Here is a 20,435-nt window from a genome sequence, read left to right on the forward strand (position 1 = left end):
TGCACAGGAGCCCAAGCACAAGGGCACTTAGGAGAAGGAATCTGAGCAGGGATCAGTCTGGACTGGGGGTGATTCTCCAGAAACTCCATTCCTCAGGGCTGTGACCACCAAGCCAGGTGATCAGGCCTGTGATGTTTCCCTTTGGGCGGGGTGGCGGACCCAGACCAGGGAGGAAGACTCCTCTGGGGCCCAGGGGAGGTGAGTCAGAGCTGGCAAAGGCCTCTGGCTCCAGGAACCTCCAAGGAGGAGACCCGAGTTGCTGGGAATTTCTGGGTCTGACCTCCTGCAAAGTCAAGGTCTGGCTGGACACAAGGTGAGGCTGTACCTTCTGGTGCCAGGACCAAGAAGATGCTGGGATCCAGGCAGTACTCACAGACAGCACCATATAGCAGAACCATGAGGGTGTGCCAGCATGGACCCCTTTCTTCAACCCACTGGTACCTCTTTGTGGCACCTCACCTCCTCCAGGCAAGCATCTGAGCCTGGACCACAGCTCCCTCTCTCACACAGCTTCCTTCTTCGGTGAGAACCACCTGGAGGTGCCTGTGGCCATGGCTCTGACCAACATAGACCTACAGCTGCAGTTCTCCATGTCCCAGCCTGAAGCCCTCCTTCTCCTGGCAGCAGGCCCAGCTGACCACCTCCTGCTGCAGCTCTACTCTGGACGCCTGCAGGTCAGTGACGTCCCCCTGGGATCCGGGTGGGATTCAGGGTGGGATTCCTTCTCTAGCTTTGAGTGAACACCAGCTGGCTGTGTGACCTTGTGTAAGTCACTTTTATCTTAGGGTCTTAAGTTCTCCACTGTGGGATGGGCAGCAGCAGCCTAGAAATGGTAAATCCTTCATGAACTGGCTCTGCCCACTGGCTCCCTCCAACCACGTTTCCCACCACAAGCCCTCGCTGGCCCTTTGTGCTCTGACCGCACTGAACTGCTTTCAGTTCCCGGCCATATTACAGTCGCTTGATGCCAGGCCTTTGGTCACCACACTCCTTCTGCCAGGTGCGTGCCTCACCCATTCCCTGTACATGCCTGACTCCAGCCTCTCCTTGAAGTCTCAGTGTGGACATCCCCTCCTCCTGGGTGAGGCCCCCTCCTGGGTCCCCACGACCCCTGTGCATCCCTGTGGCACTGCACCAATTTCTCTGCAGCACCACTGCCTGTCCACGACAGTAACAGCACCAGTACTGCCTCAGCTTCCTCATTTTTCCATTTCATCCTTCAAGACACCACAAGCTTTGTTAGTGAGGAGTCTTGTGGCTCTTTCTTGAGTCTTCCCCAAACCATGAAGAGTTAAGAACCCAGGGTCTTATTCCAAATTTGTGCCAGGCTGGGTGCAGCGGCTCTTGCCTATAATCCCACCACTTCGGGAGGCCAAGGTGGGAAGATCACTTGAGCCTGGGACTTCAAGGCTGGCCTAAGCCACACAATGAGACCCCATCTCTATTTTTTTTTTTTTTTTTGAGACAGTCTCGCTCTGTTGCCCAGGCTGGAGTGCAGTGGCGCGATCTCCACTCACTGCAAGCTCCGCCCCCCTGGTTCACGCCATTCTCCTGCCTCAGCCTCCCGTGTAGCTGGAACTACAGGCACCCGCCACCGCGCCTGGCTAATTTTTTTTGTATTTTTAGTAGAGACGGGGTTTCACCGTGTTAGCCAGGATGGCCCATCTCTATTTTTAAAAGAAAAAAAAAGGCTGGGCATGGTGGCTCACACCTGTCATCCCAACACTTTGGGAGGCCAAGGCAGGTGCATCACCTGAGGTCAGGAGTTCAAGACCAGCCTGGCCAACATGGTGAAACCCTGTCTCTACTAAAAATACAAAAAAATTAGCCAGGCACAGTGGCGGGTGCCTATAGTTCCAGCTGCACGGGAGGCTGAGGCAGGAGAATCACTTGAACCCAGGAGGAGGAGGTTGCAGTGAGCCGAGACTGCACCATTGCACTTCAGCCTGGACAACCAGAACCAAACTCCATCTCAAAAAAAAAAAAAAAGAAAAGAAAAAAAAATTTGGGGCAGCCATCTCCTTCCACACCCTGTGGGGAGAGGACTAGGGCTTGGTCAGTTTGCTGCTTTCATTACTTCTCATTTCCACAGGGTGTCACTGATAAACACTGGCATAGTGCAGGCTGGTGCTGATGACTGTCTAGTTCTGCAAGTACAATGATGCCACACCCCTACAGAGATGCTCCATACCAGGACTCCAAAATTATAGTTCTTAGTGCCCTGATTCTGCAGTTCCCATACTCTGCCACCTCCCATTCTACCATCTGGGAGCACTGTACCAGAGCCATTTCTGCTGTCAATGTCATGGAGACAGAACTATATCCATCTCTCCCCAAGATCTCCTTCCACCCCAGGTCAGGGAGCTTTTTCTCAGAACACATAGTATTTAAATTTCCATTTAAAAATTAGCCTGTCTCTGAACAGTGAGCCTGGCTGCCTTCAATGACCCCAAGAAACTTTGCCCTGTTGAGGGGGACTGACCAAGGGATTCCAAGTTACCCATTATTCCAGAGTTGAAATCCAGATTCCAAGACAATATTTCTGGCACCTCTCACTCAAGGAAAGAGGGGAAACATTTTAAAATACAGGTTGGATTTCTAAGACAGCATCTTGCTGTATGTCAGTTCCCTGTGGGCGAGGACCGTACCTGATTCACATCAGGGTCCCCAGAGCCCATCCAGGCCTGGCCCAGAGTTCTTTTTGGTAAGTGTTTGGAGGATGAGTAAAGAGATGGCAGGACGGCAAGAGGAGTGGCACTAGAGGCCCTTGTCCTAGGTTTTCCACTCTGGGGCCCCAAGTGTGGGGAACCCACTATGCTTTTTTTCGTTTGTTTTTGTTTTTGTTTTTTTGAGACAGAGTTTCACTCTTGCTGCCCAGGCTGGAGTGCAATGGCATGATCTCAGCTCACTGCAACCTCCGCCTCCCGAGTTCAAGCAATTCTCCTGCCACAGCCTCCAAAGTAGCTGGGATTACAGGCATGCGCCACCATGCCTGGCCAGTTTTATATTTTTAGTAGAGACAGGGTTTCTCCATGTTGGCCAGGCTGGTCTTGAACTCCCAACCTCAGGTGATCCGCCCACCTTGGCCTCCCAAAGTGCTAGGATTATAGGCGTGAGCCACCACACCACCACTGCAACCATGCCTGGCTCTATGCTTTTATGAGGGAAATGATGGATTCAAAGTGCTGTCCCCCATCTTCCATTCCCCATCTGTCTTCAGGTCAGACTTGTTCTAGGCCAGGAAGAGCTGAGGCTACAGACCCCAGCAGAGACGCTGCTGAGTGACTCCATTCCCCACACTACAGTGCTGACTGTCGTAGAGGGCTGGGCCACATTGTCAGTCGATGGGCTTCTGAACGCCTCCTCTGCAGTCCCAGGAGCCCCCCTCGAGGTCCCCTATGGGCTCTTTGTTGGGGGCACTGGGAGCCTTGGCCTGCCCTACCTGAGGGGAACCAGCCGACCCCTGAGGGGTTGCCTCCATGCAGCCACCCTCAATGGCCGCAGTCTCCTCCGGCCTCTGACCCCCGACGTGCATGAGGGCTGTGCTGAAGAGTTTTCTGCTGGTGATGATGTGGCCCTGGGCTTCTCTGGACCCCACTCTCTGGCTGCCTTCCCTGCCTGGGGCACTCAGGATGAAGGAACTCTAGAGTTTACACTCACCACACAGAGCCGGCAGGCACCCTTGGCCTTCCAGGCAGGGGGCCGGCGTGGGGACTTCATCTATGTGGACATATTTGAGGGCCACCTGCGGGCCGTGGTCGAGAAGGGCCAGGGTACTGTATTGCTCCACAACAGTGTGCCTGTGGCCGACGGGCAGCCTCATGAGGTCAGTGTCCATATCAATGCTCACCAGCTGGAAGTCTCCGTGGACCAGTACCCCACGCGTACTTCGAACCGAGGAGTCCTCAGCTACCTGGAGCCACGGGGCAGTCTCTTTCTCGGGGGGCTGGATGCAGAGGCCTCTCGTCACCTCCAGGAACACCGCCTGGGCCTGACACCAGAGGCCACCAATGCCTCCCTGCTGGGCTGCATGGAAGACCTCAGTGTCAATGGCCAGAGGCGGGGGCTGCGGGAAGCCTTGCTGACACGCAACATGGTGGCTGGCTGCAGGCTGGAAGAGGAGGAGTATGAGGACGATGCCTATGGCCATTATGAAGCTTTCTCCACCCTGGCCCCCGAGGCTTGGCCTGCCATGGAGCTGCCTGAGCCATGCGTGCCTGAGCCAGGTCTGCCTCCTGTCTTTACCAACTTCACCCAGCTGCTGACTATCAGCCCACTGGTGGTGGCCGAGGGGGGCACAGCCTGGCTTGAGTGGCGGCACGTGCAGCCCACGCTGGACCTTATGGAGGCTGAACTGCGCAAATCCCAGGTGCTATTCAGTGTGACCCAAGGGGCACGCCATGGCGAGCTCGAGCTGGACATCCCGGGAGCCCAGGCACGAAAAATGTTCACCCTCCTGGACGTGGTGAACCGCAAGGCCCGCTTCATCCACGATGGCTCTGAGGACACCTCCGACCAGCTGGTGCTGGAGGTGTCAGTGACAGCTCGGGTGCCTATGCCCTCATGCCTGCGGAGGGGCCAAACTTACCTCCTGCCCATCCAGGTCAACCCTGTCAATGACCCACCCCGCATCATCTTCCCACATGGCAGCCTCATGGTGATCCTGGAACACACACAGAAGCCGCTGGGGCCTGAGGTTTTCCAGGCCTATGACCCGGACTCTGCCTGTGAGGGCCTCACCTTCCAGTTCCTTGGAGCCCCCTCTGGCCTCCCAGTGCAGCGCCGAGACCAGCCTGGGGAACCGGCAACTGAGTTCTCCTGCCGAGAGTTGGAGGCCGGCAACCTAGTCTATGTCCACCGCGGTGGCCCTGCACAGGACTTGACGTTCCGGGTCAGCGATGGACTGCAGGCCAGCCCCCCGGCCACGCTGAAGGTGGTGGCCGTCCGGCCGGCCATACAGATCCACCGCAGCACGGCCCAAGGTTCTGCCATGCCCATCTTGCCCGCCAACCTGTCGGTGGAGACCAATGCCGTGGGGCAGGATGTGAGCGTACTGTTCCGCATCACTGGAGCCCTGCAGTTCGGGGAGCTGCAGAAGCAGGGAGCAGGTGGGGTGGAGGGTGCTGAGTGGTGGGCCACACAAGCGTTCCACCAGCGGGATGTGGAGCAGGGCCGCGTGAGGTACCTGAGCACCGACCCACAGCACCACACCGAGGACACCGTGGAGAACCTAGCCCTGGAGGTGCAGGTGGGCCAGGAGATCCTGAGCAATCTGTCCTTCCCAGTGACCATCCAGAGAGCCACCGTGTGGATGCTGCGGCTGGAGCCACTGCACACTCAGAACACCCAGCAGGAGACCCTCACCGCAGCCCACCTGGAGGCCACCCTGGAGGAGGCGGGCCCAAGCCCCCCAACCTTCCACTATGAGGTGGTTCAGGCTCCCAGGAAAGGCAACCTTCAACTACAGGGCACGAGGCTGTCAGATGGTCAGGGCTTCACCCAGGATGACATACAGGCTGGCCGGGTGACCTATGGGGCCACAGCACGTGCCTCGGAGGCAGTCGAGGACACCTTCCGTTTCCGTGTCACAGCCCCGCCATATTTCTCCCCGCTCTATACCTTCCCCATCCACATTGGTGGTGACCCAGATGCGCCTGTCCTCACCAATGTCCTCCTCGTGGTGCCTGAGGGTGGTGAGGGTGTCCTTTCTGCTGACCACCTCTTTGTCAAGAGTCTCAATAGTGCCAGCTACCTCTATGAGGTCATGGAGCGGCCCCGCCATGGGAGGTTGGCTTGGCGTGGGACACAGGACAAGACCACTATGGTGACATCCTTTACCAATGAAGACCTGTTGCATGGCCGGCTGGTCTACCAGCATGATGACTCCGAGACCACAGAAGATGATCTCCCATTTGTTGCTACCCGCCAGGGTGAGAGCAGTGGTGACATGGCCTGGGAGGAGGTACGGGGTGTCTTCCGGGTGGCCATCCAACCCGTGAATGACCACGCCCCTGTACAGACCATCAGCCGCATCTTCCATGTGGCCCGGGGTGGGCGGCGGCTGCTGACTACAGACGACGTGGCCTTCAGACTCCGGCTTTGCTGACGCCCAGCTGGTGCTGACCCGCAAGGACCTCCTCTTTGGCAGTATCGTGGCCGTGGATGAGCCCACGCGGCCCATCTACCGCTTCACCCAGGAGGACCTCAGAAAGAGGCGAGTCCTGTTTGTGCACTCAGGGGCGGACCGTGGCTGGATCCAGCTGCAGGTGTCTGATGGGCAACACCAGGCCACTGCGCTGCTGGAGGTGCAGGCCTCGGAGCCCTACCTCCGTGTGGCCAATGGCTCCAGACTTGTGGTCCCTCAAGGAGGCCAGGGCACCATCGACACAGCCGTGTTCCACCTGGACACCAACCTCGACATCCGCAGTGGGGATGAGGTCCACTACCACGTCACAGCCGGCCCTCGCTGGGGACAGGTACTCCGGGCCGGTCAGCCAGCCACAGCCTTCTCCCAGCAGGACCTGCTGGATGGGGCCGTTCTCTATAGCCACAATGGCAGCCTCAGCCCCCGCGACACCCTGGCCTTCTCCGTGGAAGCAGGGCCAGTGCACACAGATGCCACCCTACAAGTGACCGTTGCCCTAGAGGGCCCACTGGCCCCACTGAAGCTGGTCCGGCACAAGAAGATCTACGTCTTCCAGGGAGAGGCAGCTGAGATCAGAAGGGACCAGCTGGAGGTGAGGAGCTGGAGGTGATGAGCAGGAGTGTGGGCCAGGTAGAGGACCTCCCACCCAGCCTCCATGCCGGAGTGTCACAAGTACACATGTGACTTGGGCTGTGGCTGTGGTGGCCCCAGGCTACATGTGTGCATGTGCCTCGGATGTGTTTCTATATATGTTGTGTTTCTAAATTTCTGGGGAGCTTGTTGTACACCCATCCTCCTGGAAGTTGTGTGTGCCTCCAGAGGTCGTGTCCTCTCGTGTCCATGGTGTGGCTAAGCATGCAGATTCCTGGGCCCCACCCCTACAGAATCTCTGAAGTGGAGCCCGAGATTCTGCATTGCAGTCAGTTCCCTGGGAGGGCGTCACGGGCCCTGAGCTTTGGGATTGCTGACCGTGGAGACAGGCGGCTGCTCCTCAGATCCCCGTGTCCCCCACTACACTGCTCATTTCGGAGACCCTTCTGGTCTGCATATCTGGAGCTTGGGGCCCACGGCAAACCAGCAGATCTGGCGTCAGGAAGGCCTCGAGGAAGGAGGCAGCGTTCGGGCCGGGCTCTGAAGAGCATAGGCCATCAGGAGCAGAGAATGGGGAGTGGTATTCCAGGCAGAAGGAACATTCGGGCAGAATGGGAGTTTGGGGGTGGTTTAGCCTCTCGTGGCTGACCCATCAGGTGAGGGAGCCCATGTGGCCTTTGGGGCGTGAGCTCTGTAGGGCCTGGGCTGGAGGCGGCTGTGCCTCCGGGACGGGTAGGGTGAGGCGCCCTCTGATGGTCCTGAGTGGTAATAGCAGGGGTTGGGGAGGACGCTGCCTGCAAACCAGCCACAGGCCTGAACAGATCCTGAGCAGGGGCCCTGTGTGTGTGTGTGTGTGTGTGTGTGTGTGTGTGTGAGATATGTACATGTGTGGCTGCGTCAGTGTATGATGAACTTGTGTGTCTGTGTCACTGAGTCTGGGGATATGTGATTATGCACCTCCCCCGGGGAGTGTATCTCAAGCTGTGTGACTGACCCCCTGTAACCGTGTGTGGGGTGGGCACTAACATGTGACCAGAAGCCGGGGCAACCCAGTGAAACCCCATCTCTACACAAAAAATTTAAAATTAGCTGGGCATGGTGGCACGTGCCTGTGGTCACAGCTACTTGGGAGGCTGAGGTGGGAGGATCCATTGAGCCTGGGAGGTTGAGGCTGCAGAGAGCCGTGATTGCACCACTGCACTCCATCCAGCCTGGGTGACAGAGTGAGACTGTCAAAAAACAAAAAATGTGACCAGCTGCATGTCTAGCTGCTGTGTGTGTGAACCCACATGTGTGTTTGTGTGTCTAAATGAGCAGTGGTATCTGGAGGAATAAGTGAGGCAAGATCAAGCCTGTTCTGGCTGCTTAGGGCCACAGTGGACCCCTGTGAGACTCCCTCTGTGGCCCCCTGTGAGTCCTTGTGACCTCTGTTAACCAGGCAGCCCAGGAGGCAGTGCCGCCGGCAGACATCGTATTCTCAGTGAAGAAGCCACCGAGTGCTGGCTACCTGGTGATGGTGTCTCGTGGCATCTTGGCAGATGAGCCACCCAGCCTGGACCCCGTGCAGAGCTTCTCCCAGGAGGCAGTGGATGCCGGCAGGGTCCTGTACCTGCACTCCCGCCCTGAGGCCTGGAGCGATGCCTTCTCACTGGATGTGGCCTCAGGCCTGGGTGCTCCCATTGAGGGTGTCCGCGTGGACCTGGAGGTGCTGCCCGCTGCCATCCCACTGGAGGCGCAAAACTTCAGTGTCCCTGAGGGTGGCAGCCTCACCCTGGCCCCTCCACTGCTCCGTGTCGCCGGGCCCTACTTTCCCACTCTCCCGGGCCTCGGCCTGCAGGTGCTGGAGCCACCCCGGCATGGGGCCCTGCAGAAAGAGGATGGACCTCAAGCCAGGACCCTCAGCGCCTTCTCCTGGAGAGAGGTACGGCTGTGAGAGAGGCCCAGGGGCTGCAGCCCAGCTCTGGGGGCAGAGTGGAGGGAGTCCCGGGGACTCCCAGTCTTGGGGTTATACACAGAGAGGAGACGGGGAGTCGCATTTCAGAAGCACCTGTGCTTTAAATACCATATCTCTTTTCTTCCTCACAACTCCTTGGAGCCAGAACTTACGGTCCCCATTTTCCACCAATGGAAAATGAAGCCCTAAAAGAGTCAGTCTCGGCCGGGCGCGGTGGCTCAAGCCTGTAATCCCAGCACTTTGGGAGGCCGAGACGGGCGGATCACGAGGTCAGGAGATCGAGACCATCCTGGCTAACACGGTGAAACCCCGTCTCTACTAAAATATACAAAAAATTAGCCGGGCGAGATGGCGGGCGCCTGTAGTCCCAGCTACTCGGAGGCTGAGGCGAGAGAATGGCGTAAACCCGGAGGCGGAGCTTGCAGTGAGCTGAGATCCGGCCACTGCACTCCAGCCTGGGCGACAGAGCGAGACTCCGTCTCAAAAAAAAAAAAAAAAAAAAAAAAAGAGTCAGTCTCCTCCTGCACCCAAAGGCAGGACATGAAGGGTGCTGCTGGGGCCTGACTAGCCCTGGGCCTGCCCATAGGTGGAAGAGCAGCTGATCCGCTACGTGCATGACGGGAGCGAGACACTGACAGACAGTTTTGTCCTGATGGCTAACGCCTCCGAGATGGACCGCCAGAGCCATCCTGTGGCCTTCACTGTCACCGTCCTGCCTGTCAATGACCAACCCCCTGTCCTCACTACAAACACAGGCCTGCAGGTGAGAGTATTCCTGGCACCATCCCCCATGTCTGCTTCGAGAAAGAGGCCAGCGTCCCCTACTTCCTGGCACAGAGCTCCCCCTCTCTGATCCTCAGTTTCCTCCTCTGCAAAATGGGGATGCTGCCACATGCCTCACGGGGTTGTTGGAAGGAGAGTTGTGAGATTGTGCTGAAACAGAACACAGGTGGGAGGTTTTGTTGTTGGACGCTTGCAAGTAAGGTAGGCAGACTTCCGAGCGGCCACGGGTGGCTCTGCTGTTCCTTCTCCTGTGGCTCAGGACCAGAACTCCCGACAGAATCACTTACAAGCCCGTAAGGGCAGGCATCAGGGCAGAAGCTCTTGTGTCCCACCTTCACCCAGCAAGTGAAGGCTACAGCTTGGGTCCCCGAAGTCCTGCACGAGGCTGTTCCATGCCCAGCAGGACAGTGCAGGGGAGGCCCTGGAGAACTTCACTCAGGCAGAGGTAAGGGCCCCACTCTGCAGGTAGAAGTTGAGGCCCAGACATGGGATGGAACTTCTCCATGGTTGCAAAAGTAGTTCTGGTAGAACAGAAAGGGCGTGGCTTCACTAAGCCCACATGGCAGGGCCTTGAACGCCAGCTTCTGGGGTGCGTACTCCTGGGTCAGCAGGAGCCACTGAAGGTTCCACAAGAGGACTGACTTGGGCTGTCTCTGACATGGGGCACCTGGGGCAGGGGTTGTGGGGGAGGCCTTGGTGGTCTAGGATGTGCCCATAGAGGGCAGCCTGGTGGTGCCGAGGCCGCAGAAGAGTGGGACACAGTGCTCTGGAACCACAGGCTGGGACAGCTGTGTGGCAGCGCGGCCACCAGGTGGTGCCATCTACCTGTGTTTACTCCAGAAGCCCAGTGCTGGGGTCCGGCCCTGCAACATTATGGCTACCAGGCTGGGCCTGAGGGCTCCCTGGGGCCGGGGCAGGAAGCCCAGGAATGCCAGAAGGCTATGTTTTCTGGGCATGTGAGTCCGATTGCAGCTCTGCCTGCAAGTAATTGACCCAGCAAGACTGGTACCAGGACCTCAGGAACAGGCGCCTGCTGTGCTTGCAAGTGGGAGACCTGAAAAAGGGTCCCCTTCACCCAACATGACGAGGGCCTGTAACTGCTCTGGAAGCACCTGGGCCCATCGCAGCGCTGATTCTGTGCTGCAGAACAGTGCCAACTATCAGCCCCCCACTCTCCGCGCCACCCACCCCTCCCTCAGCTGGAAGGAGGGCCCGTTTCTAAAATCACCATTCCCATCTGTGCCCAGCCCTGGCCAGGCACACACGGAGGCTCTGAAAGGAGACCCCTGCCCCACCAGTGAGACAGATTAAGGAGCACTGTTGGTCAGCGTTGGGGGTTTCTGGGGGGTGAGAACTTGGTGAGGGTAAGAACAGGGGCCTTCCTGGGTAGGAGACACAAGCTGGCCTTGAGGGACACGCAGGACTAGGGCAGATGAAGAGCAGGGAGGCTGGGCCTGGAGGGTGACCTTCCCTGGGGCCTTCCCTGGGGTGACAGGGAAGGTGAATGTGGGGAGGGCCCTTTGTGCAGGGAAGCCAGAGCGGTGCCAGCCTCGATGCCACCTGAGGGCCTGAGCCACAGCAGAGTTGGAACCCTGGTGGCAGCCCAGAGCTGGGGAGGAAGGGGTGGGTGAGCATGGCAAGGCAGAACCTACACAGGCCTGTGTCCCCAGATGTGGGAGGGGGCCACTGCGCCCATCCCTGCGGAGGTTCTGAGGAGCATGGATGGCGACTCTGGGTCCGAGGATCTGGTCTACACCATCGAGCAGCCCAGCAACGGGCGGGTAGTGCTGCGGGCGGCGCCGGGCACCGAAGTGCGCCGCTTCACACAGGCCCAGCTGGACGGCGGACTCGTGCTGTTCTCACACAGAGGTGGGTGCTGAGGGCCGGGCCTCAGGTTCCTGCTGCCCACGGGGTTGCCCTGAGATGGGGAGCCAGCTCAGGCCAGCCGGACCCACTGCCCCTGTCCCCAGGAGCCCTGGACGGAGGCTTCCGCTTCGGCCTCTCTGATGGCGAGCACACTTCCTCCGGACACTTCTTCCGAGTGACGGCCCAGAAGCGAGTGCTCCTCTCGCTGGAGGGCAGCCGGACACTGACTGTCTGCCCAGGTGGGTGTGCTGACCGTGGGCATTCCTGGGTGCCAGGAGCTGGGGCAGAGCTGAGGATGGCATGCCAGGGTCACACTGCCTCTCTGCAGCCACAGGCCTGGGCCTGGCTCCCGGTCAAAGTCTGATAGCCCCTTTTGCCTCTGGCAGGGTCCGTCCAGCCACTCAGCAGTCAGACCCTCAGAGCCAGCTCCAGCGCAGGCACCGACCCCCAGCTCCTGCTCTACCATGTGGTGCGGGGACCCCAGCTAGGCCGCTGTTCCATGCCCAGCAGGACAGCACAGGGGAGGCCCTGGTGAACTTCACTCAGGCAGAGGTAAGGGCCCCACTTTGCAGCCACCACTCAGACACCCCCAGCCTCAGGTGGACGCGGTGCCATGAACATCACGTGGACATGGGTGCCAGCTCCAGCATCATTGGCAGCAGACGCTCCCGGTCCTGCCATGGTCCAGGCCCTGGTGTCCTGCCCCCCAGGAGCCGCCAGGCTGGCAGGGCAAGTTCATGTTCTAGAAGGAGGGAGAAGGATGCAGAAAGTCAGGGATACAGGGCCCCAGAGCAGGGCTGGGGTCTTGGGGTATAGCTTCCAGAAGGAAGCTACAGCCGGACCCGAAGGTCTGGAGAGGGGCACCATGTGTGGGCACTAGTGGCACCCCAGTAGCTGGCAAGGGGCAGTGCTTGGTCGGGGATGGAGTTGGAGGTGAAGAAGCTACTGGGCCTGTGGGCAGAGGCGTGAGCCTGGGGCTCAGGTCAGGTGCCAGCCAGAGGCAGAGTGGATCCTAGGGGCAGACGAGCTGATGAAAGGCAGCTGAGTCGGCCAAGAGGATGAAGCCTCCGTTCATCCATCCTGGTAGCTTCAGAGACCACTAGGAAGAACTAGAGCTCTCAGCCATGGGTAGCAGCAGACTCTGTGATAACTGTGCCATGGGGGCCAGCCCAGTCATCGCTTAAATGAACACCTCTTTCCAAAGGCAGGACAGGAGTTGTTCCATAGCAGGGCAGAACGGGACAGACTCTTCCATGGGCCATCCCAGGCAGGCGGCACATGTGATGCTCCCGCCAGGAGGCTGCATGGGCATCTGGACCCATCACATGATCACAGTGAGTTCTAGGTAGGGAGCGGTCTTGTGGGGCACAGAGCTGACTCTGTCATTCAGGAGCCACGGCACATGGTACTGCCCCAAGTACCTCCAGAGGGGTCCCCCCGCCAGCCCTCAAAAATGGCAAAGCCCACCCCAGCCCCCTTTCCTAGCTCCCTTGCTTGGGCAGGGACCTCCTGAGCCTGGCACTCTCCCTCCTGAGAGGCGCAGATGGTATTCAGCAAGTGCAAAGCCAAGGTTCCTGCCCAGCAAATGGCTCAGATGGGAGCCTTTGGGCATCTGGAAGGAGGTGGCTTTGACAGGTGAAATAAAGTTTCTTGGGCTTCTCACATCAACACCTCCTAGGCCAGGTTCTGTGTTTTCCTGGAGCTCCACTCCTGCTATGGCCCCCTCCCCACAATGAGATATTCATCAGGCTGGTGTCTACAGCTGCTGCATACCCTCGGTTGCTGGGAGCCTTTGTCAAGAATGCCCAGGAATGGGGAGGGCATGGGACCAGGCCATCAGCAACCCTCTCGCACTCTATAGTCCCACGTTACTCAGAGCTTCCCCGTGCCCCAGCAATATGAAGGACTAGATTGAATGGGCACCGGGGGCCAGGCTGGCAGTGCCAGCCAGGAAAGCAGGGAAGAGGCTATGTGGGCTACCTGGCCCACTCGGGGAGGAGGGCAGGACTGGGTAGTGTCTTGATAGCAGCCCTGTCCCACAACACTGAACTGGACAGGGAAGGGGTCAGGCGTCCCCATTTTTCACATAAGGAAACTGAGGCTCTTGGAGGGCAGGGTAACTTTATTTAGAGCACATGGCGAGTAAGAGGCAAAACTTCTGCCTGCGAGTCCAGGATTTCCTTCACTGGAGGACACTGCTTGCTCCCCAGAGCTCAGGACCCTGTGTTTTGTCTCACTCCCACCCACAGAGCTCCTGTATCCAGGCATCAGCTCCCACTCCCACTCCTGGGGGCTCCATTTCCTTCCTGCCTACCATTCAGCGTGAACCAGAAGTTGCCACTGGCAGCTCTTTAGTCCTGGGCCAGGTTTGGCCCACAGATGTGTTTATTTGGCCTGCACACAGCAGCTAATACTTTGAAGTTAATTGTCAACATATAACCTTTGGGAAATTAAACAAAAAATTTGATTCCCATTTTCTTAAAAGGCCTGTGTTCCCTCTTACACCAAAAGCAGAGGAGCAGCCGCTTCCTTTAGAACAGGTGCTAGCCCCTATGCAGATAGCTCGGCTCTCCTTCAGACTGGGCTCAGCTGCCCTTTAGCCCAGGCTCTGCTCCCCTTAGGCCAGGCCCTGCCCCCACCTCAGACTGGACCCTGCCTCCCCTTAGCCTGGCCCTGCTCTCCCTTAGGCCAGGCCCTGCTCCCCTTACACTGGCCCCTGTTCCCCCTTACTCCAGGTTCTGCTCCTAGAGTCTTCACAGGTTAAGACCCTGTTAAGTGTCCATGTTACTATTGTGCAAGTCCTGTTTTTCTCTGAGAAGAAAAATAGTTCCCAGTGTTTCCTAAAAGGGGAAAATAAGGCCGGGCGTGGTGGCTCATGGCTGTAATCCCAGCACTTTGGGAGGCCAAGGTGGGTGGATCATGAGGTCAGGAGATCGAGACCATCCTGGCTAACAGGTGAAACCCCCATTTCTACTAAAATACAAAAAATAAGCTGGGCGTGGTGGCGCGCACCTATAGTCCCAGCTACTCAGGAGGCTGAGGCAGGGGAATTGCTTGTACCCGGGAGGTAGAGGTTGCAGTGAGCCGAGATCACACCACTACACTCCAGCCTGGCAACAAAGCAAGACTCCGTCTCAAAAAAAAAAGGGGGGGGCCGGGCGCAGTGGCTCAAGCCTGTAATCCCAGCACTTTGGGAGGCCGAGACGGGCGGATCACGAGGTCAGGAGATCGAGACCATCCTGGCTAACACGGTGAAACCCCGTCTCTACTAAAAATACAAAAAAAAAAACTAGCCGGGCGAGGTGGCGGGCGCCTGTAGTCCCAGCTACTCCGGAGGCTGAGGCAGGAGAATGGCGTAAACCCAGGAGGCGGAGCTTGCAGTGAGCTGAGATCCAGCCACTGCACTCCAGCCTGGGCGACAGAGCGAGACTCCGTCTCAACAAAAAAAAAAAAAAAAAAAAAAGGGGGGAAAGGGGGTGGGGAACAAAAGATAAGCCAAAAGAACACATTTTGATTGGAGTGAGAGGAAACCTCTTTTCTTCCTGGAGTGAAGAATATTCTTTGGTGTTGAACTGCAGGCAGCCCCATAGAACAGCAGGTGTGGCTGGACTGGAGGTGAGGGGAGTTGAGGTCACGGGGTGATGTGGTCACAGCCAGGCCTTAGTGGACAGATGGGGAGACACCGCACTATGTGAGCCAAAGAGCCCCATAATCTTCCCTTTCAAAAGGCTCGCTCTGGCTGCTGTGTTAAGAACAAAATAAGGCCGGGCGCGGTGGCTCAAGCCTGTAATCCCAGCACTTTGGGAGGCCGAGACGGGCGGATCACGAGGTCAGGAGATCGAGACCATCCTGGCTAACACGGTGAAACCCCGTCTCTACTAAAAAAATACAAAAAATTAGCCGGGCGAGATGGCGGGCGCCTGTAGTCCCAGCTACTCGGGAGGCTGAGGCGAGAGAATGGCGTAAACCCGGGAGGCGGAGCTTGCAGTGAGCTGAGATCCGGCCACTGCACTCCAGCCTGGGCGACAGAGCGAGACTCCGTCTCAACAAAAAAAAAAAAAAAAAAAAAAAGAACAAAATATAATGGGTGGGGGACTGCAGTTGGGACACAGGAAGCTGTTACAATAATCCAGGTGAGAGAGGAGGTGGTTTGAGGGAAAGAGAGGATGCAAGGGTGATTCCAAGGGTTTGGTCTGAGCCCTTGAAAACAGAGCTATGGTCTCTGAAGCGGGATGACTGTAGGAGGTGGGGCCGATCGGGAGTGCAGCTGGGGCAGGTTGAGTTTGAGATGTCCACTAGATATCCGCAGGGGCGGCTGCAAACATGAGTCTGGGGTTCAGGGGAGAGCAGGCTAGGCTGGAGCTACAAATAAGGGGGTCTTCAGCACAGCTGGCATTTAAGGCCAGGAAACTGAACAAGGACCCATGGAGAGTGCCTGTAGACAGAAAAGAACCTGGAGACCTGGCCATAAGATGTTGGGGAGAAGAGAAGGAACAGCCAGGAGAATCTGTGAGGCAGGAGGAACCCCAGACTGAAGTATCCCGGAGTCCGTGGCTCTCTTGGAGGAAGGGCTGCTTGGTGGCGCCAGTGCCGCTGAGCAGGTAAGAGGAGGCTGAGAGCTGATTGCTGGATCCAACAACACGGAGGCCCCTGGTGCCCTTGGCAAAAGGAGATATGGCAATGGGGGAGCAAAATCCTGGGTAGGGAGACCCAAGAATGCCTGGGGGAGAGTGTGAACTATGCTTTTTGAAGTTTTGCTGCAAAGAGAAGCAAAGGGGCAGGGGTGTTGTTGGTGGAAAATGTGAAGTCAAGAATAGTTTTTTCTGGCCAGGTGCAGTGCCTCCTGCCTGTAATCCCAGCACTTTGGGAGGCCGAGGCAAGTGGATCATTTGAGCCCAGGAGTTCAAGACCAGCCTGGGCAACACAGTGAGACCCTGTCTCAACAAACAATAAAAGAAATTAGCCGGGCGTGGTGGCACCTGCCTGCAGTCCCCGCTACTTGGGAAACTGAGGTGGGAGGATCGCTTGAGCCCTAGAGGTCGAGGCTGCAGTGAGCCATGATCACGCCACTGTGGTGTCTCAATAATGATAATAATAATAATTAAATAGCTTTAATGTGAGACAAAAGAATAGCATAATTGCATAATGAAGGGAATGATGCATCTGGGGGGAAACTGACATCATAGGAGAAAGCCAGAAGACAGTAGAAGTGGTGTCTTCAGAAGGCAAGAGGGGATAGGATCCTGTGCACAAGAGGAAATACTCACTTTAGAGAGCAGCACAGACAGATCATTGCATTCCCCAGAGGTCAGAGAAATTAGGCGATTTCCCCAGGGTGGCAGAGCTGGGGTTTGAGCCCAGACTCCGGCTCCAGAGCCCAGCTCTGCACTGCATTGCCTGATGTGACCCACTGAGTTAGTGAGGGAGAGAGCAGGTCACACGCACAGACCTGGGCACAGCCAGGAGAGCCCAGAGTGGGGCCTGAGGAGACAGAAGTGCTCAGTGTCTGGACAACCCGGGCTGGATCTGCCTCTCATCCCACGATGGTGTCTCCCCTAGGTCTATGCTGGGAATATTCTGTATGAGCATGAGATGCCCGCCGAGCCCTTCTGGGAGGCCCACGATACCCTAGAGCTCCAGCTGTCCTCACCACCTGCCCAGGACGTGGCTGCCACCCTTGCTGTGGCTGTGTCTTTTGAGGCTGCCTGTCCCCAGCGCCCCAGCCACCTCTGGAAGAACAAAGGTGAACAGCATGATGAGCTGGCAAGATTGTGGGGAGGGACAATGGGAAAGGCCCAGGAGGTGGGGACACAAGGCCAGGGTCAGCAGCTCCTGTCTCAGCCCCCAGAACCTGGGAAGTCACAGGGAGGGTGAGTGGGGAAGCTTTGGCATCAGAGCGGAGACATAGTCCTTGTCCTCCTGGGAACCCTGAGCCCCACCCTGGAGGACCTGGCTTGAGGGTGTGGGGGAGGCACATCCTTGCCCTGGGGCACCCCCAGCTGAGGGTCCATGGCTCTTCCCTCAGTAGGCTGGACCCTCATAGCCTGTGTCCCACCCCCAGGTCTCTGGGTCCCTGAGGGCCAGCGGGCCAAGATCACCATGGCTGCCCTGGATGCCTCCAACCTCTTGGCCAGCGTTCCATCACCCCAGCGCCTAGAGCATGATGTACTCTTCCAGGTCACGCAGTTCCCCAGCCGGGGCCAGCTGTTGGTGTCTGAGGAGCCCCTCCACGCTGGGCAGCCCCACTTCCTGCAGTCCCAGCTGGCTGCAGGGCAGCTAGTGTATGCCCATGGCGGTGGGGGTACCCAACAGGATGGCTTCCGCTTTCGTGCCCACCTCCAGGGGCCAGCAGGGGCCACCGTGGCTGGACCCCAAACCTCAGAGGCTTTTGCCATCACGGTGCGGGATGTAAATGAGCGGCCCCCTCAGCCACAGGCCTCTGTCCCACTCCGGCTCACCCGAGGCTCTCGCGCCCCCATCTCCCGGGCCCAGCTGAGCGTCGTGGACCCAGACTCAGCTCCTGGGGAGATTGAGTATGAGGTCCAGCGGGCACCCCACAACGGCTTCCTCAGCCTGGTGGGTGGTGGCCCGGGGCCCGTGACCCGCTTCACGCAAGCCGACGTGGATTCGGGGCGGCTGGCCTTCGTGGCCAACGGGAGCAGCGTGGCAGGCATCTTCCAGCTGAGCATGTCTGATGGGGCCAGCCCACCGCTGCCCATGTCCCTGGCCGTGGACATCCTACCATCCGCCATCGAGGTGCAGCTGCGAGCACCCCTGGAGGTGCCCCAAGCTTTGGGGCGCTCCTCACTGAGCCAGCAGCAGCTCCGGGTGGTTTCAGATAGGGAGGAGCCGGAGGCAGCGTACCGCCTCATCCAGGGACCGAAGTACGGGCATCTCCTGGTGGATGGGCAGCCCGCCTCGGCCTTCAGCCAACTCCAGATAGACCAGGGCGAGGTGGTCTTTGCCTTCACCAACTTCTCCTCCTCTCATGACCACTTCAGAGTCCTGGCACTGGCTAGGGGTGTCAACGCATCAGCCATAGTGAACGTCACTGTGAGGGCTCTGCTGCATGTGTGGGCAGGTGGGCCATGGCCCCAGGGTGCTACCCTGCGCCTGGACCCCACCATCCTAGATGCTGGCGAGCTGGCCAACCGCACAGGCAGTGTGCCTCGCTTCCGCCTCCTGGAGGGACCCCGGCATGGCCGTGTGGTCCGTGTGCCCCGAGCCAGGACGGAGCCTGGGGGCAGCCAGCTGGTGGAGCAGTTCACTCAGCAGGACCTTGAGGATGGGAGGCTGGGGCTGGAGGTGGGCAGGCCAGAGGGAAGGGCCCCCAGCCCCACAGGCGACAGTCTCACTCTGGAGCTGTGGGCACAGGGCGTCCCACCTGCTGTGGCCTCCCTGGACTTTGCCACTGAGCCTTACAATGCTGCCCGGCCCTACAGCGTGGCCCTGCTCAGTGTCCCCGAGGCCACCCGGATAGAAGCAGGTAAGCCAGAGAGCAGCACCCCCACAGGCGAGCCAGGCCCCATGGCATCTAGCCCTGTGCCTGCAGTGGCCAAGGGAGGCTTCCTGGGCTTCCTTGAGGCCAACATGTTCAGTGTCATCATCCCCGTGTGCCTGGTCCTTCTGCTCCTGGCGCTCATCTTGCCCCTGCTCTTCTACCTCCGCAAACGCAACAAGACGGGCAAGCATGACGTCCAGTTCCTGACTGCCAAGCCCCGCAACGGTCTGGCTGGTGACACCGAGACCTTTCGCAAGGTGGAGCCAGGCCAGGCCATCCCGCTCACAGCTGTGCCTGGCCAGGGGCCCCCTCCAGGAGGCCAGCCTGACCCAGAGCTGCTGCAGTTCTGCCGGACACCCAACCCTGCCCTTAAGAATGGCCAGTACTGGGTGTGAGGCCTGGCCTGGGCCCAGATGCTGATCGGGCCAGGGACAGGCTTGCCCATGTCCTGGGCCCCATTGCTTCCATGCCCAGGTGTTGAGTATCCCCAGAGCAAGAGAGACCTGGAGACACCAGGGGTGGAGGGTCCTGGGAGATAGTCCCAGGGGTCCCGGACAGAGTGAATCAATACAAGCCTGGAGAACTGCAGGGGCCAAGGTGGAGGCAGGCTTAAGTTCAGTCCTGCCCTGGAGCTGGTTTAGGCTGTCAAAACCAGGGTAACCTCTCACATGGGTCATGATTCTGGGTCCTGAGACTGTGACCTTGGGTAAGTCACGCCTGACCCAGGCTGCTAAGAGGGCAAGGAGAAGAAAGTACCCTGGGGAGGGAAAGGACAGAGGAGGGTATTCCTGGCTTTTCCACTCCAACCCAGGCCACCCTTTGTCTCTGCCCCAGAGTTGAGAGAAAAACTTTCCCCCCTGGTTTTTCAGGGAGATGGTATTCCCTGGAGTAGAGGGCAGGAGGAGAGAGCGCCTCCACTCTAGAAGGCATAAGCCAATAGAATTAATATAATCAGGGTGCAGGGTGGGTAGGTTGCTCTGGGGATGGGTTTATTTAAGGGAGATTGCAAGGAAGCTATTTAATATGGTGCTGAGCTAGCAAGGACTGATGGAGCCCCTGGGGGTGTGGGATGGAGGAGGGTCTGCAGCCAGTTCATTCCCAGGGCCCCACCTTGATGGGGCAAGGGCTAAGCATGCATGTGTCAGCGGCTTTGGAGCAGGCTAGGCTGGGGCTCATGGAGGGTCTCAGGCCGAGGCCACTGCAGTGCCAGTGCCCCCCTGAGGACTAGGGGGCAGGCAGCTGGGGGCACTTGGCTCCATGGAGCCTGGATAAACAGTGCTTTGGAGGTTCTGGACAGCTGTGTGGTGTTTGTGTCTTAACTGTGCACTGGGCCTTTTTGTCGGCGTCGGCTTGCCTACAGAGGGCCCCTGGAGTCAGCCCTCTGGCCTGGCCTCAGCCAGTGGGATGGAGAGGGCCAGGTAGACCTCTGAACTTCCACCTCCTGGGGCCTCCCAGACCTCCTGTGCCCCCACCTGTGTGGGCAGGTGGGCCAGTCTTTGGGTGATGGGACCAAACCCCTTCAGTTTAGTAGGGAAAGGCTAGGTCCTCTACAAAGAGCTTCAAGACAAAAATTAAAATAAATGCTCCCCACCCTA

At 58.4% G+C, this 20,435-nt stretch overlaps 1 protein-coding gene across 1 annotated transcript in view; it reads left to right on the forward strand.

The window, feature by feature from the left end:
* Nucleotides 1-20,435, forward strand: part of CSPG4 (chondroitin sulfate proteoglycan 4) — a 40,944-nt gene extending 20,509 nt beyond the window's left edge. The window contains 11 exon segments of the mRNA XM_033190959.1: nt 511-674; nt 3,221-6,087; nt 6,089-6,737; nt 8,175-8,657; nt 9,277-9,453; nt 11,144-11,342; nt 11,444-11,578; nt 11,726-11,830; nt 11,833-11,891; nt 16,899-17,082; nt 17,401-20,435. Coding sequence (XP_033046850.1) covers nt 511-674; nt 3,221-6,087; nt 6,089-6,737; nt 8,175-8,657; nt 9,277-9,453; nt 11,144-11,342; nt 11,444-11,578; nt 11,726-11,830; nt 11,833-11,891; nt 16,899-17,082; nt 17,401-19,235 — 6,857 coding nt within the window. The 3' untranslated portion in view covers nt 19,236-20,435.

Source organism: Trachypithecus francoisi, unplaced genomic scaffold, assembly GCF_009764315.1.
Source record: "Trachypithecus francoisi isolate TF-2019V2 unplaced genomic scaffold, Tfra_2.0 Lachesis_group3, whole genome shotgun sequence".
Lineage (NCBI taxonomy): Eukaryota > Metazoa > Chordata > Mammalia > Primates > Cercopithecidae > Trachypithecus > Trachypithecus francoisi.